At 36.8% G+C, this 16,884-nt stretch overlaps 1 protein-coding gene across 1 annotated transcript in view; it reads right to left on the bottom strand.

Annotated features, from left to right (window-relative positions):
- Window positions 1–1,723: 1,723 nt before the first annotated feature.
- Window positions 1,724–16,884, bottom strand: part of LOC107566234 (podocan-like) — a 16,452-nt gene continuing 1,291 nt past the window's right edge. The window contains exons 2-10 of the mRNA XM_016251622.1: window positions 14,787–14,880; window positions 13,824–13,888; window positions 9,425–9,534; window positions 9,188–9,344; window positions 6,361–6,476; window positions 5,713–6,220; window positions 5,461–5,610; window positions 4,086–4,234; window positions 1,724–1,917 (exon numbers count right to left, since the gene is read on the bottom strand). Of these exons, the coding sequence (XP_016107108.1) occupies window positions 1,734–1,917; window positions 4,086–4,234; window positions 5,461–5,610; window positions 5,713–6,220; window positions 6,361–6,476; window positions 9,188–9,344; window positions 9,425–9,534; window positions 13,824–13,888; window positions 14,787–14,880 (1,533 nt within the window). The 3' untranslated portion in view covers window positions 1,724–1,733. The remainder of the gene's footprint in view (window positions 1,918–4,085; window positions 4,235–5,460; window positions 5,611–5,712; window positions 6,221–6,360; window positions 6,477–9,187; window positions 9,345–9,424; window positions 9,535–13,823; window positions 13,889–14,786; window positions 14,881–16,884) is intronic.

The raw sequence follows: 16,884 nt of genomic DNA, 5'->3' as shown, positions 1-16,884 counted from the left end.
CCCCCCCCCCCCCCCCCCTCATATGTTCCTGTTTCCCAACGAGTCCAAAAAAAGGAGAATTTTTGAAGTCTTTTCTACACAATGACCAAAAAAGTTTTCAAACTGAATAAAATTGGTATAACCTGACAAGAACTTGAACTGAAATGACAGAAAGTTAAATTTCCATGTAATTAAAAGAAATAGGAATTTTGGGTGCATTCTGGGGAATTAAGTGTTCTTCAACCCTTCAACCCATAAATCTGTCTTTAAAGGCCGGACACACCAAGCCGACGGTTGGCCGTGGGCCAACGTCGGGCCGACGGCGAGCAACGGTCGGGCTAGTTTGTTTGGTATGTTCCACTCGTCTGCTCTCGTCAGGCTCACGTCGGCGGCAGTTTGCGAATCGGCGTCAGGGCCGCCGAGGATCCCGACCCCCATGCACAGAACGCATGTGTTAGTTTGCCTTCGGCTGTACGGTGTGTTCAAGCTCAGCTTTTTGGTCCGACGCTGCCGATGCGAGGCGACAACACCGTCGGCTTTCGTCGCCGCTAGTTCTTTGAGGTCTGCTTGGTGTGTCCCAGCCTTAAAGCCTTCAAAATACTCAAACTTCAAGGCTTTCTGAACTTTTTTCATTCTTTTAAATTGGATTGGTGGGGTCAAATTTAAATTCTGGTTCCTCTTTGCTACCAGTTCCGATTAGGCATTGAATACGAATTTAAAAAGCATTCAAAGGGAGCGTTTACATTTGAAAACGGGTTTCAAAGTGAAAGTTTTTGAAAATTCTACCATTTTCATCTCCATGTAAACTACAAAAACGCAAAGTTGTGAAAACAGTGATGCTATGCGCATCGTATTAAATGTTTGTGTAGTTTTTCTTTACAAACTGACATTGCCAGCTACTGGTCTGACATGCATTGCTAGCATTTTGTTATTTTCGCAGATCTGTGTGAACAGGGATCATTTTGCCAACATTGTCTGTATGCAGAAAACACAAAGGAAAAACTGACATTTTTAGCGCATTGTTGTGGTGTAAACACAGCTTCAGTTTGATTCTGAATGGTGCACAATCCAGCGGTCAATCTCCAATCAATCAATCAATCAATAAAATCACAGCAGCTAATTGTAGCCCATATCACCTGAGCGCTATATTACAAATCCTTGAAAGTCATATGACAGATCTCTATAAGAAACTGACTGAAATTTAAGCTGTTATTCATCAAAAAACTGTCAAACATCAAATGTAGTGTTGCACAATGATTTTTGAATCTGAAATGAGATGTAGGAGTTTCGACCTAAATTCACAAAACTATTATATGACTTCAGAAAAAAGCTTTTTTTTCAGTAAAGTCTGTTCTCTGGAGAAAGAAATTATAATTTCATAGCACAAAACAGCTGTATGCATGTAAACACAATGAAACACCCCAAAAACAAAAAATAAAAGACAACCAATACAATTTTCCAGCAACCTGCACCAGATATTAATGCATATGACTTTTACTATTGCATCTGTTACAATATAAAGCCACATTTTTGAAATTAGTAGACAGAAATTAGCAGTAGCACAATTCGTATTTTCCTTTCTCATGTCTAAAAATATCTTCCAATGCACTCAGATGTAATCAAACACTGCATTTGGAAATAAACACTTTCTGTCAGCAGCAGCCACAATGCATTTATAATCTCAAACTGGTTGTCATTTTTATTTTATTTTTGAGTGAGGGAAAGTTCAGGGCACTGTTATTTCCATCCGTGACTCATGAATGTTTCGCCTCCTCTTCTTCATATGGTAACTCCTCCTCTTCCTCTTCCTCCTCCACCTGCTCTCCGGCTTGACCTCGGTTGGGAGAGATGTTACCGTGGCCAATGTCCAACACCTGAAGCTGGGACAGGTGAGAAAAAGACTCTTCGGACACCGAATGAACTGAGAGACGATTAAATCTGAGGGAGAAAGTGAACGAGAGGCAGAGAAAGAGTTAATGCACATAAAGGCTGATTTTAAAGTCTAAATTCAAAAACATCACAAGTGAAACCTGCCAATCAAAAGCCATTTGGAAGACACTATCAGGCTCATTCCGGTTTAAACGGCGAGTGGAGCGAATTCTCAGAAAAGATGAGTGGCTTCATCCTGAAACGTCACATGTTCTCAAATCAAACAGGAATTCAGCGAGAACGAGCCTGTACTCTTATAAACAGACTAGCTAAATTGCCCAAAAGTTGCACTGACATGGGTTGTAATGGCTCAGGGCATGTCCATTAACAAACGTCCATCGAGTCATGTCTGTCCACTTGAGACTGAGCACAGAGTGCTTTATTGACGCACATGAATCCATGTTTTTTTTTTCATTTTCTTCCATCTTTTTGTTGATAGACTGTAGAGAGCATGGACATCATGTTTGAGAGGAATCCGCCTCTCATGAGCATTAGGTTTGGGAATCAACGCTACACATCACAATTGAACAGTTATGTTATGTTCTTGAACATCTGTCTTCTTTTTCCAGTGTGACAGAATGGCCATTTCAATTTTTGGACAAACTGTTCCTTTTATATTGCTCCTGCAAAGCTGTATTGTTTTATTAATATTTTTTTCTTGAATTTTATAAAAGACTCCCGAAATTTTACAGATTAAAGAACAATGTACAGTAGGTCTGCACTGGTTAAAAAAATGGTAATGTACTGTTAATTTTCTGCCAGGACATTATCCAGCAATTTTAAGTGCAAAATTAAAAATATAGATAAAACACCTATAAAATAAATAAATAAATAAATAAATATAGAAAAATCCTTTATATTACTACAGTACATTGTGCCTTAACATATAACATCTTAACATTTTACTGTAAATTGAAATGACCTGATATTTTTCCATCTCATTTTTTTCTATAAAGCTCTTTTCATTACGAAAAAGTGACAAAGCTGAAAGAACAAAAAAAAAAAAAATCTGTTCATGTTTTTCTCAGTAAAAACATTTACATCTTCACTGCTTAAATGGTTTATCATATTAAAAATAATAATAATAAATTGCAACGTTTCCTCATTTTCAGCCTTTCTAAACAAACCCATCTTCGAAATGCATTATTAAAATACATAAATTATTTAGTATTATTCAAAATTATGAAATTCAACCAATGGATTTATTACAAGTATGAATTATTATTTTAATGACAACAAATATTTTCTTCATAGTAAATATTTAGAGGTATTTTCACTGAGGTACATATGTTTTTATTATGATTTTTATTGCAACTGGTGTCTGAAATATACATATTGTTTATATTATTTTATTATGAGCTATACAAAATTTATTGTTGCGACATAGTGACCTATTTGCAGAAACGTTGTCAAATGTTACATAAAAAGAGTGTTTGTAATTTTAAAATATATATTCTATTAAAAATGTCGCATTTAACCCCCAAATAACTACCATATAGAAAGTAATTTGTTCATCTGCCGTGGCACCTGCTGGTTTTGCAAACACACAACCAGCTCCTAAACTAGTCCAAATCTCTGCCTTTCACATGTTTCTGAAACCAATAATCAGGTCAAGATGAGAAAACTATTTTGTCCGTTCTTTCATTCGCTCCACATGCTCTCAGTCTCCGTTTACAGTCTGAACGCTGTTACTGTATGATTTTATGTGAAATGTTCTCGCCTCACGTTATTGTGGCAGTAAGTGCAGCTGTGAAAGCTTCAATACTGAGTTCATTACAGCAGAGGAGATCCAAGCGGTTTCAGAAAAAGAAACACACAATAAAGCCCAGCTCTGAGCACACAAATGATCTGCTTGCAGTGAGTGTGTTTATATGTACAACAAAATGCTGATAGCTATTAAACTGAGTTCATTATAAAATCCAACGTGCGAGAAAACCATGTTTACATGAGAGTTTGAACTCGTCTGGATTTTATCCAGTTTAGACACCAAAACATAAACATTCAGTGTCTGCATGCGCTTCTGCACGCCTAAAATGTGTTTGCAAAATCAGTATAATTGACAAAAGTCTATATGTGCTGATCAGGTTTTGCTAAAACCGTTTATGACTTTTACCTAAAGGATGCAAAAACACAGAAAGATGAGTGAAAAGACAGAAAGTAAAGGATCTGTGAGTCACCTGAGGAAGATGCCTTTGATGTTGGGTGTGTTGAGGAAGGCTGTGGCTGAAACGGAGCTGATTCTGTTGTTCTGCAGGTGAAGGAACTCAAGAGACTCGGGCAGGTCAGGAGGAACATGTGACAACATGTTACCGGAGAGATCCAGTGTCTGAAACACACATAAAACATGTTCAAGCACCATCTCTCTCCATCTATCAAAGGGAGACTCGGCTAAGCCTTTGAAATGGGAAATTGGACATTACGGTCTAGCAGAATCTTTCCTTGGCTGGAAACAGCTCTTAGGAAATCATGCAATGAAAGAGACTGCTTCTTTTCATATCTTATCTTTTTTCCCCCCATGTAAGAGCAGAGGGTCTGCTTTTCTCATCCAGCTGATAACAGAAAATACCCTCTCTGTGATTACGTACTCCACAGGCAACAAAACAAAATAAAATAAAATTACAGTTGCAATCTAGTTGATCGCCTGACAAACTTTACCCCATTTTCCTATAAATTTGCTATTTATTAAGAGCATCTGCTTTTCTTATCCAGCTGATAACAGAAAAACAAGCTTTCCCCATAGGGAAAACAAAATATCAAAAAAATAAAACAAAAATATAGAACAAAAAATGAATTGAAAAACTATAAACGAAAATATATAACATGATATTTGTATTTATTTAGACCATAGAGTCTGTTTTTCTCTACAGTCTTACACCACAGGCAAAACAAAACAAAATAAAATGGAAAAACTATTTAAAATATATAAAATAATACAAAATCAAATATAAACAAAATTAAAAAATAATCATTTTCATGAGGTCCACTTATAATGTTAGTCAAAGTTACTTGCACAAAAATAGTTGTAATCTAGTTGATCACTTGACAAACTTTACCCCATTTTTCTATTTATCTATTATTTATTATTTATTAAGAACATAGAGTCTGCTTTTCTTATCCAGCTGATAACAAACAACATGCTTATCCCACAGGAAAAACTAAAGAAAACAAAACAAACAGAAGTAGGAAAAAACTAGGCCTATTAAACATTATTAAATAATATGAAATAAAATCATTTATTTTCATGAGGTTCACTTATAATGTCAGTCAAGGTTGTAATCTAGAAACTTCACCCCATTTGTCTATATATGTATTAATTATTATTCCGGAGCCCAGCAGTCTGTCAGAATTTATCATGTTTCATATTATTTGTAGGTTTTTTTTTTACAGAAAAACTGAATTACCAGTAATGTCTCAAGCACCACCACAAGCCCAAAATTTTCCAAGCTCTCTAAAATGCATTCGCCCATTTTCCTTCATACATGGTTGCCACATTTTGTTCTAATCATTAAAGTAAAAATCATAACATTTCTTGAGTGACTGATTATCTCTCACCGTGAGCGCGCTCAGCTCCTGCCAAGCTCCCTGGTAGATGGAGTTCAGCTTCAGCTGGTTGTTGGTCAGGTAGAGCTCCCTCAGCGAACCCATTCCCATCAGAGCTCCTTCCGGTATCTCGGTCATCTGATTGTCCTTCACCTTCAAAACCTGGAGGCTCTTGGGAAGACCCAACGGCAGCATCTGCAGCTTGTTTCCCGACATAGCTCCTTCCGGTATCTCGGTCATCTGATTGTCCTTCACCTTCAACACCTGGAGGCTCTTGGGAAGACCCAACGGCAGCATCTGCAGCTTGTTTCCCGACAGATCCAGGGTCTCCAGGATGCGGAGCTTCCTGAAGGCCTCTCTGTGGAGCTTGTCGCTGGTGAGGCGGTTGTAGCTGAGGTTGAGCTCCGTCAGAGTGTAGAGCGTGATCAGATCATTGCGTCCGATCTCGGTGATGAGGTTGTGGAGCAGCATGAGGGTCTTGGCGCGGCGAGGAAGGCCGCGGGGAACGCGCTCCAGAAGGTTGTTGTACATGTGGACGGTGTGGAGACGTTTGAGACCCTGGAAGGCGGCCGGATGGATGGAGCGGGAGCGGAGGCGGTTGTTGTGGAGGAGCAGGTACTCCAGGTTTCGGATGGACGTCAGTGCGCTTACTGTGATGCTTTGGATGGAATTCTTCTCCAAGTGAAGCAGGATGAGATTTCGAGGAAGCCCGAGAGGAACCGTGGTCAGGTTGTTATTAGACAAATCCAGATATTCCAGACTTTTCAAGTGACTGATGAAAGAAGGCAGGATAGTTTTCATCAGTTACAGCTCAGGTAGGGCTTGTACAAGAAGGTTAGGAAGGAGAGAGCCGTGCAGAAGAAAGAGTGCGAGGTAAATTATGTTTTTCTTGGATTGTTCAGTCATGCTGACCTGAAGGTCTCGTTGTCCATGCCATCATTACTCAGCAAGTTGTTTTGCAGGTAAAGTTCTCGAAGATGGAACAAATTATCGAACGCACCTGCGGGAATCTTTTCCAGCTTGTTGTTCTGCATAGAAACAGAAAAAAAATAACAACTGCATTTTACGTGCATTGATGCAATGATGCCATTATGTATCTTATATTTTATATTTGCTTTTTGTTTTGATGTCCTGCTGCATTTCTCTTGATGTCGGAAAGAGGTTTTAGTTGGTTTGTTCACCCAAATTAACAATTTGCATCAAAACGTATAATGCCTGGTTTGATGTAAATGAACCAATGACATTTGCCATTATTGACAATCTCGTTTAATTCAAATATGGTGCATCAAGACTAGCAATGCATCGATGTTGACATTTTGAAGAATATCTAAAATTGAAAAGAAATATGAAGGATTTGCATAAAATATAAAATAGAAATTTTCAATAGATAATTACTTTTATGTCATGGCTGATAACTAAAAAATTGCTAATATTGTAATTCTACAACCAAACAAAGAATAAAATAAAAATAGTAAAGCAAAGTAAACCTTAACTGCAAGCTACTGTACAAGCAAATTTATCACTATAATCATTATCATCATTAGTAGTATGAAACATGGATAAATGCTTCTTTGAAAAATCTGCTACATAAAAAGTATAAAAAAGTTTCTTATTAGTGCACACACAAAAAAATGCTCCTCTCAACATGTGTTCTTAAAAATGGTTAAACTTTGCCATAATGTATCTTTTCCCTTTTAATTCAGTACTAAATGAAGTAAGAAGTAATTAAAATTTTAAAATAAGCTAAAACAATTTCCTACTCATTTTTTTATCATAAAGTTATTTTTTAAAGGGAGATATTGGCTCACACTTGATGGTGGTGGCATATTGTGAAACTCTAGTCAAGACAAACCACGCACGTTTGACATTAACAATGAGACAACCACATCATGACGCACCAGATTTGAATAAAACAAGACTGTCAGTTCTGTCAGATCTGAACCAGATGACGCATTAGGGAATCAGGAGGGGAACTCATCATTTTTGTCAAATTTATTTTTGGCTGCACTGCAGTGACTACCTACTTCAGACTATTATCAAAGATCGCATATGGGGACGTGCTTGGGGAATTTGGCAATTGAAAATACAACATTTTAATTTAACTCTGCAAATGTACAAAATGACATGAATAAATATTAGTTCATTTGGCTGAAAGAAAATTTAAAAAATCCAAGTCATTAATTTACAACCTGCATTCAGGTCATTCCAGCAGGCTGAACAACAAGAATTCCATCTGGAATTAAACTCAAACAAAATAAAAAATACTTGGCGGCCATATGTGCAATGCATCCAGACAGCTTTTTAGTTCATGCTGGAACAACGAAAAAATCTCAAGCTCAAAAACTGCTTGCCAAAGTCACATTTCAATAACATATTTCAATGAAATTTCACATGAACATCTCATAAGTGTTGTTTAATATGCTAAAACGGCATTTAAAAGCTTATTCCAGGTTGGTCACTTTTTATGGGATCTGGAGCTTCTAACGGCAGTTGCAGTGATGCAGTGACTTTACCAGATGGTGATTGGCTCTTTTATGTAGGAGGCGGGACGTATTTGGTCGTATTGGTTTTTGAACTCCAATTTCTCCCATTCATAGTAATGCAAGTATACCACCTTGGTTTTCATTCACATTTAAAGCGCAATGGTTTTCTCAAAGGTGTCGAAGAGACACTAAACACCAAATAGAGGCCTAAACTATTAAAGACCCAAAACAACAGAAGAGGAGGGAGTTCAAAAGATGGAACTACCTAGTTGATAAAAAATATGTTCTAAGAACGTTTTGAAAACGTTTCTTCTGAATGTTCTGTGAACATTCAAAAAGTTTACAAATATTTTTTTTAACATTAAGGAAGCGTTCCATTTTATAATTTCAAATGTTCTCTGAACGTTTTGAAACAAAACATTTCACTAAACTAAAACATTTCATGAACAATGTATAAATAACGTTGTTGTGCTAACATTTTGAGAACATTATTAAAGACTAGACAACTCCCAGCTAACAAAAAATAAGTTCTAAGAACGTTTTGCTAACGTTTCATTAAGTTATAAAAACGCTATTTCCGAATGTTCCCTGAACGCTCAAAATGTCCAGTTCTTTATTTATTTTTTTATTATTATTATTGCTTACATGGACATTAAGGGCACATGCAAACACTATGGTAATATTATTTTTTATGTTTTAATTTTAATGTCCTCTGAATATTTTGAAACATGTAGTAACATTTAAATAACGTCAGCAGAACATCTAACTAAACATGAAACATTCCATGTACAATGTATAAATATATATTTTTTTGCACTAACGTTTTGAGAACAGATGAAATGCTGAACAAATGTTCATAAACAATACTGGAAGAACATTTATTTGTAACTTTGAGAGAACCATGCCTGAACAATTAGTCGAGGATTCTGATTGGTGGAGGAGAATGAGGGGGCGGAGACACAAGAACTGTTAAACGTAAGAGCACAATTAGTCTCACATTCAAATAGCTGCTGCTCTTTTCAGTTCAAAACCCTCTGTTCCTCACACTAAACTATCTATAGCTTCAGAAGATTTTAAATAGAGTGCCTACAAGCCACATTTATAGTGCTTTTTGTGAAAAAAATACCACTTTAGACCTTGTACAATGCATATTTGTATTTCTTAGGAGAACAAAGTGGTTTAAAGTGACATAAGACTGAGTACATGATGACTCAACTCATTTTTTCGTCATTTAATGAGCCTCGCAGTGGTCTTACCTTCAGGTGTAGGCGGTAGAGGGCGGTGGGTAGACCCTTAGGGACATAACGGAGGAAATTACTGGACATGATGAGGATCTCGAGATTGTCTGATCCATTAAACATGTTCTCTGGCAGACCAGCATCTGTTAGCTTGTTGTTATGGAGATACACTGACCTGAAGCACAGCACACAGACCGTTAACACTGAGTCTCAAAGCAACACACAAACCCTGTCGAGAGAGCACTTCGGGCTTACTTCAGAGCAGGCTTCTGGCCGAACGTGTTGGGGTAGATTTTAATGAGCTGGTTAGCAGCGAAATCAGCGCTGACCAAAGAGGGAGGGAGGTGTCTGGGAGCTGCTGTGAGCTGCGAACGAGTTTAAAGGACAATGTCCAAACAAGTCGGTCATTATGGCAAAATGAACACTATGTAGTGGAATGGGTTATTTATATGGATTGTTACCAAATAGATAAATAAATGGACATGAAAGATTGATTTGGGTTGAAATATTTTCATTATGTGAGAAGAAAGAGAGCTAAACAAACACAGCTCCAGTTTAGAGTTGGCAAGATTTCTAAATGTTTTTAAAAGACATTACTTCTGCTCACCAAAGCTGCATTTATTTGAATAAAAATACAGTAAAAACTGTAATATTGTAAAATATTATTGCAGTTTAAAAAAGGGGTTTTCTGAATATATTTTAAAATTAAATGTATTCCTGTGATGCAAAGCTGAATTTTCAGCATCATTACTCCAGTCTTCAGTGTCACATGATCCTCCAGAAATCATATGATCAAAATATGCTGATTTGATGCTCAAGAAACATTTATTATTATTATTATCATCATCAATGTTGAAAACATTGATCATATTTTTTATGGAAACAGGATTTTTTTTCAAAAAAAAATTTCTACTGTCATTTTTGATCAATTGATTGCATCAATGCTGAAAAAATTATATATTTTTTTACAAATTCAAAGCTCCATTTTCACTGCTTCTCCTTCATCACAAAATATTAATGTAAAAAAGTCACACAAAAAAAGGATATCAATACAGTATTGTGAGGTAAAATATAGCAATACCTTGAAATACAGATTTCCCATGAGATTTGAATGATTTTTTTTGCTTCAACATGATGCAAAAAATGCATCCAGACCATAAAGAGAAAGAACCCACAATATTGCATTGAAAACCCTGGATCTCCATTGTTATGCAACTCTAACATACTTCAAGGAGAAATATTTTGTCTTTAAAAAAAAAGAAGAAGAAGTTGTTTATGTTAAAGTTATGTGAGCAAAAGAAATATTCCATTCAGAGCTCAAGGAAATCATGAACCAGAGCCTTTGAAAGAGCAGAAGTGTGTGTTGTGCCTCCTAATGCTGTGACCTCCAACGAGATGAGGGTGTCCAGAGATCCTTCTGAGCATAACAGTGTGAAGTGAACAGATTGAAAAGAGAGATGATATGAGCAGAGAGGCGAAAGAAAATATGCAACATGCTGCAGTCACTGAGCTGCAAGATCACATTTATAGTGGTGCATCTGTCTTATTTGGCCATATTTTCAGTAATGAACTTTAATTATGTGTTTCATATCGAGATTTCACTTCTGCTCATTGTACTTCAGATTCAGCTAGGCAAATTTTGCAATGCATAATGATAATGCAATATAGGGTCACTACAGTATGCATAAAGTACTTCTTCCACAGTCAGTTTTGTCTCTCAGGTCAATAAGTGTCATGGAATCATGCCAAGCACGTTCAAATTGTAGCTGGATTTTCCCCTGAAAACGTACTCACGCTCAGTCCATCAATTAATGTCTTGTGAAGCCAAAAGCTGTGTTCAAAATAAATTAATAATTTAGACGTTTTTAAACTTCAAACTATAGAGTCTTCTATCCATAATATTGTTTTCTCCAATATTGTCGTCTCATCTGAATCAGGAGAGAAATCTGCACAGATCAAGCACCGCTTACAAGCAAAAAGAGTTCTAAGCAAATATATGAGAGGACATCAGGAGATGGACTTTTTCACTGAAGGAAGTGTTATTATGGATTATAGACTCATATTTTAGCTGGAAGCAATAGTTTGAAGTGAAAACAATGGATTGTTTCTTACAAACTTGCAGCTTTTGGCTTCACGAGACATTAATTGATGGACTGGAGTGGTGTGGATCACTTGTGTATTATTGTGATGTTTTTATCAGCTGTTTGGATTCTCATTCTGACGGCACCCATTCACTGCATTGATGAGCATTTCTCCAAATCTGTTCTTATGAAGAACAAACTCATCTAAATCTTGGGTGGCCTGAGGGGGGAGTAAATCTTTGCCTGAACTATTCCTTTAATAGACTGGGGTGGCAATTTGTACAGAAAACAACAACAACAACAAACTGGTGAAAATGTAGGCTATGCAGACATTGTGGTCAGGATATGTACAAAAGTAAAAAAGTACAGATTATGCTATTAAGTGCCTAGAACAAGTCTGAATATCTTGCATGTATTTTAAGCCACGAAGATAGTAAACTTTGCCAAATTTACTGAAGAATGAATGTTACATGTCCAACATAATCAACAGCAAAAATTTGCATCGGCACGCATGATTCTGCCGTTTGCTTTGGCTTTCATTGGTGCATTTTTGTCTTGCTTTTCCAGCAGGATGGTGAGATTACACTGGCCAGTGTCGGATCAAATCTCAGTAGGATTTCTTTCTCTTGCCGTTATCCTTTTTAAGTCCATCAGCTACAAATCTGTCCAGGGCACGCTCTGGAGGTCGCCGGGACCACTTTAGCTCCCGCCGCCTGGCACACACAGCTGGGTGATTAACGGGGAAAGCTGGCATGGTACGTCCAGAGAGTATGTGTGCGCGTTAAAGCCTTGCCATCGCTGTTACCAGCTGGCATAAGAACAATCCACAGCACTGACGGAATGAGGGATTGAGAGGAGCTGCTCGTGCCAAACTGGCTGTCAATAACAGAACACGACTGACTGTCTCATGACCAACATAAACATCAAACTACAGTTCCCACCAGTCAACGTTAAACAGACATGGGAAAGGCTTCGGTCTTGGAAAGCGAATGTTAGTGAGTCACTCTCAGGGGCCGTGACCGAAACCCCTGGCATTAAATGAAACTACACTTTAGAGGTTTTATTTGTAGACTCATCTAATTCTGTTTTTAGTTTGTTGTGAAAAGCGTGTGTAACGGAGGCCAGCGGGTAGGTGCTGTGCAGGTAAACCTAACTCCCCTGATCTCAACTCTACCTCCCATGGCCGGAGACCTGGGTTCGAGACCCACTCGGAACAAGAACAAGGTGTGGCGGTTAGGACCCGGGGTAGCAAAAAACCAACTAATTCTAAGCATGGAAAAATAGTGATGGAATACTAAATTACAACTGATTTGGTGCAAAACCTTTTCTTAAAATGATATATGTTCAGGGAGAAAATGTAGGATATACCCTCATTAAACTCAAGCCAATGAAAGCTTCACATCTGAGCCTGTGATCTGCATTCAAGTTACTGAAAAAAGGAGAGAGAGAGAGAGAGAGAGAGAGAGAGAGAGAGAGATGAGAGTTTGAGAATAAACATCGATGACTCACCTTATTATTTGCCAAGTATAAATAACTCAGCCTTTCCAGAATATGAAACCCTTCATCGTCAAGGCCTGCACACACACACACACACACACACACGCACACACACACGTCATTGCTTGCACGTTATTCACCTTCATTTCATGTTTAATTTCAAGAATTATTAATGTTTATCTAAGCTATATATACATAAACACTATACCATTCAAAAGCCTGGACATTTTTTAAAAGTCTCTTATGTTCACCAAGGCTGCATTTATTTAATCAAAGATACAGTAAAAACAGTAATATTGTGAAATATTATTATACTTTCAAATAACTGTTTTCTTTTTGTTTACATTGTAAAATGTCATTTATTTCTCTGATCAAAGCTGAATTTTCAGCATCATTCCTCCAATCTTCAGTGTCACATGATCCTTCAGAAATCAGTATAATATTCTGATTTGCTGCTCAAGAAACATAAGCTGAATTTTCAGCATCATTCCTCCAGTCTTCAGTGTCACATGATCCTTCAGAAATCAGTATAATATTCTGATTTGCTGCTCAAGAAACATTTCTGATTATTATCAATGTTGAAAACAGTTGTCCCGCTTCATATTTTGTTTAGGATCCTTTGATGAATAGAAAGTTTAAAAGAACTGCACATTTTTGAAACGGAAATCTTTTGTTACATTATAAATGTCTTTACTGTCACTTTTGATTAATTTAATGCATCCTTGTGTACATGTATGGAACAGCATGTGTGTTTGAACAACTTGAGAGGGGGTAAATAATATCAAGAATTTCATTTTTGGCCACGCTTGTGCTTTAAATTAAAGTAATCGGATGTTTCTGCCGATTTATTGAAATAAAAACATTTCCATCTCAAACAGTCATGTTGACCACACATGCAGGAAAGAGTGCGATCCAAAGCCAGCAGCTCTTTCAGCACACTTCCCTTCTGCATCCCTCCATCCTGCACTCTTATCTCTCTCTCGCTCTCATCCTGACCCGAGAGAGAGAGAGAGAGAGAGAGAGAGAGAGAGAGAGAGAGAGAGATGAGAGTTTGAGAATAAACATCGATGACTCACCTTATTATTTGCCAAGTATAAATAACTCAGCCTTTCCAGAATATGAAACCCTTCATCGTCAAGGCCTGCACACACACACACACACACACACACACACGCACACACACACGTCATTGCTTGCACGTTATTCACCTTCATTTCATGTTTAATTTCAAGAATTATTAATGTTTATCTAAGCTATATATACATAAACACTATACCATTCAAAAGCCTGGACATTTTTTAAAAGTCTCTTATGTTCACCAAGGCTGCATTTATTTAATCAAAGATACAGTAAAAACAGTAATATTGTGAAATATTATTATACTTTCAAATAACTGTTTTCTTTTTGTTTACATTGTAAAATGTCATTTATTTCTCTGATCAAAGCTGAATTTTCAGCATCATTCCTCCAGTCTTCAGTGTCACATGATCCTTCAGAAATCAGTATAATATTCTGATTTGCTGCTCAAGAAACATTTCTGATTATTATCAATGTTGAAAACAGTTGTCCCGCTTCATATTTTGTTTAGGATCCTTTGATGAATAGAAAGTTTAAAAGAACTGCACATTTTTGAAACGGAAATCTTTTGTTACATTATAAATGTCTTTACTGTCACTTTTGATTAATTTAATGCATCCTTGTGTACATGTATGGAACAGCATGTGTGTTTGAACAACTTGAGAGGGGGTAAATAATATCAAGAATTTCATTTTTGGCCACGCTTGTGCTTTAAATTAAAGTAATCGGATGTTTCTGCCGATTTATTGAAATAAAAACATTTCCATCTCAAACAGTCATGTTGACCACACATGCAGGAAAGAGTGCGATCCAAAGCCAGCAGCTCTTTCAGCACACTTCCCTTCTGCATCCCTCCATCCTGCACTCTTATCTCTCTCTCGCTCTCATCCTGACCCTCTGTAACAGATTATGCTGTGCTGTTTTCAGCCGCTGTACTCCCTTGACCCTCTCATCAGCCGTACCTTGTGTCGTGAGCCGGTTGTTCTGTAGGTTTAGGGTCTCCAGTTGCTGAAGACGTGACAGATGCTCCAGCGTGACCTCAGTGATTTGGTTATTCTGGGACAGGACAGAAAAATAAATCACATTTAACCCTGTGACAGCAGAAAAATATAAAGCCACATATCAACATGATCAAACCGTTGCTGAAAAACCTGTTGCACACAATCTACTGCATGCCTTCTGACGTCTGATTGATTTTTTTTTAGCAAGTAAAAGGCCTTTTAGTATAATTGTACATACACCCACATTTAGCTCGGGCTTCACATGCCTTTTTTGCTGTCAAATCTATACTGATGTTTATAAAGTAAATGTAAGAATAACTTTTATAGCAACTTTGGTTTACTTGATCATACATGCATCAATCATCATTGTGTTGCATAATGCATTGCATTATGTTTTGATCATAAATGTAAGCATTTAAATATCATCTTACTACACACTAAAAAATGCTGGGTTAAAAAGGGACAAACCAAGCTATTGGGTTGTTTTGACCCAGCGGTTGTGTTGTTTTGAACCCAACCGCTGGGTCAAAACAACCCAATACCTGGGTTTGTCCCTTTTTAACCCAGCGCTGGGTTATATTTAACCCAGCATTTTTTAGAGTGTAAGACATATTATTGGCAGGTATAGAGTGACAACTGATATTTGTCATTTTATGTAAATATCTGCTATACTGATATATCTCATTGATTTACATCACAAGAATTTCATCTTACTTTTTGTCCATACACTCTAAAAAATGCTGGGTTAAATACAACCCAGTGCTGGGTAAAATGGGGACAAACCCAGCAATTGGGTTGTTTTGACCCAGTGGTTGGGTTACTACCCAGAAGGTTGGGTTAAACATTTAATCAAACCGCTGGGTCAAAACAGCCCAATTGCTGGGCTTGTCCCTATTTTACCCAGCACTGGGTTGTATTTAACCCAGCATTTTTTAGAGTGTATAAATATCAGTATCTGCACCAAATTGGGTATTTTTTCTCTGAATACCCCCCTCCATATTCTCACTATATTATGAGACATAAAAGCATGATGGATCAAATGATACTCAACAAAAAACACACATGCAAACTTTTCTTTCCGATATTTTGTCTAAAGATTTGATAAACTGTTCCATTGCAATAAATCAAATTTTTCGGATTATTATATCATATGTCAGGCTAAAGGGTTGAAGAGATAGTCCGTCATCATTTACTCACCTTCATGTTGTTCCAAACCCTTACAACTTTCTTTCTTCTGTGAAACACAAATGGAGAAGTTTAGCAGAACGTCCCGGCTGCTGTTTTCTATACAATAATAAAAGTTACATGAATAGGAATGGATGCTTTCAAGTTCCAAAAGGACAAAAAAGCACCATAAAAGTTGTTCATCCAGTCTTCTGGAGCCATAAAATAATTTAGTCTGCTTTCCAATCTTAATTGCATTTCCATATTCAAACTAGTGCATCATTATCAGTTATCAGACTGTCAATTATTTTTAAAATGAATTATGCAAAGAATTAATTACAAAAGCGTTTGATTGAGCTTAAACAGCAGAAGGATCCCTTAATACAGATTTTTTTGTGATTAATTACATAAAGTTTGTTTTTAATTACATGTACGTTTTTAATTAAGCAGACCCTCTTATATAAAGCAACTTATAAATTATAAAACATCACAAAGTATGATAATTAGTGTGTTTATTATTAATCACCCTAAATTAAACCACTAAATTGAAAGGCCTACAATACAAGCACCCATCATATTTTCTCAGTGAACATTGATATGATTTTCATCTGTTTATCACAAAAGCTATCATATGGCATCTGAAGAACTGAAATATAGTGCACCAGTCGCATGAACTGTTATTGTGCATTTTATTGTCATTTTTGAAATTCAACAGCCTTGGAATGAAAAATAATCTCGACATTCTGCAGTCTGTCTTCATTTGTATTTCTTAAAACAAAGCAAGCATACAGGTTGGAAATAACATGAGGGGCATTTTTAGGTGATCTATCCCTTTAATGTGTTGGAAAAATATATTAATTCGTTTTTAAATGTATACATTTACACACACACATAC

The sequence above is a fragment of the Sinocyclocheilus grahami genome, unplaced genomic scaffold (genome assembly GCF_001515645.1).
Source record: "Sinocyclocheilus grahami isolate Dianchi unplaced genomic scaffold, SAMN03320097.WGS_v1.1 scaffold1061.1, whole genome shotgun sequence".
Classification (NCBI taxonomy): domain Eukaryota; kingdom Metazoa; phylum Chordata; class Actinopteri; order Cypriniformes; family Cyprinidae; genus Sinocyclocheilus; species Sinocyclocheilus grahami.
This window is presented reverse-complemented; position numbering and strand designations above follow the sequence as displayed.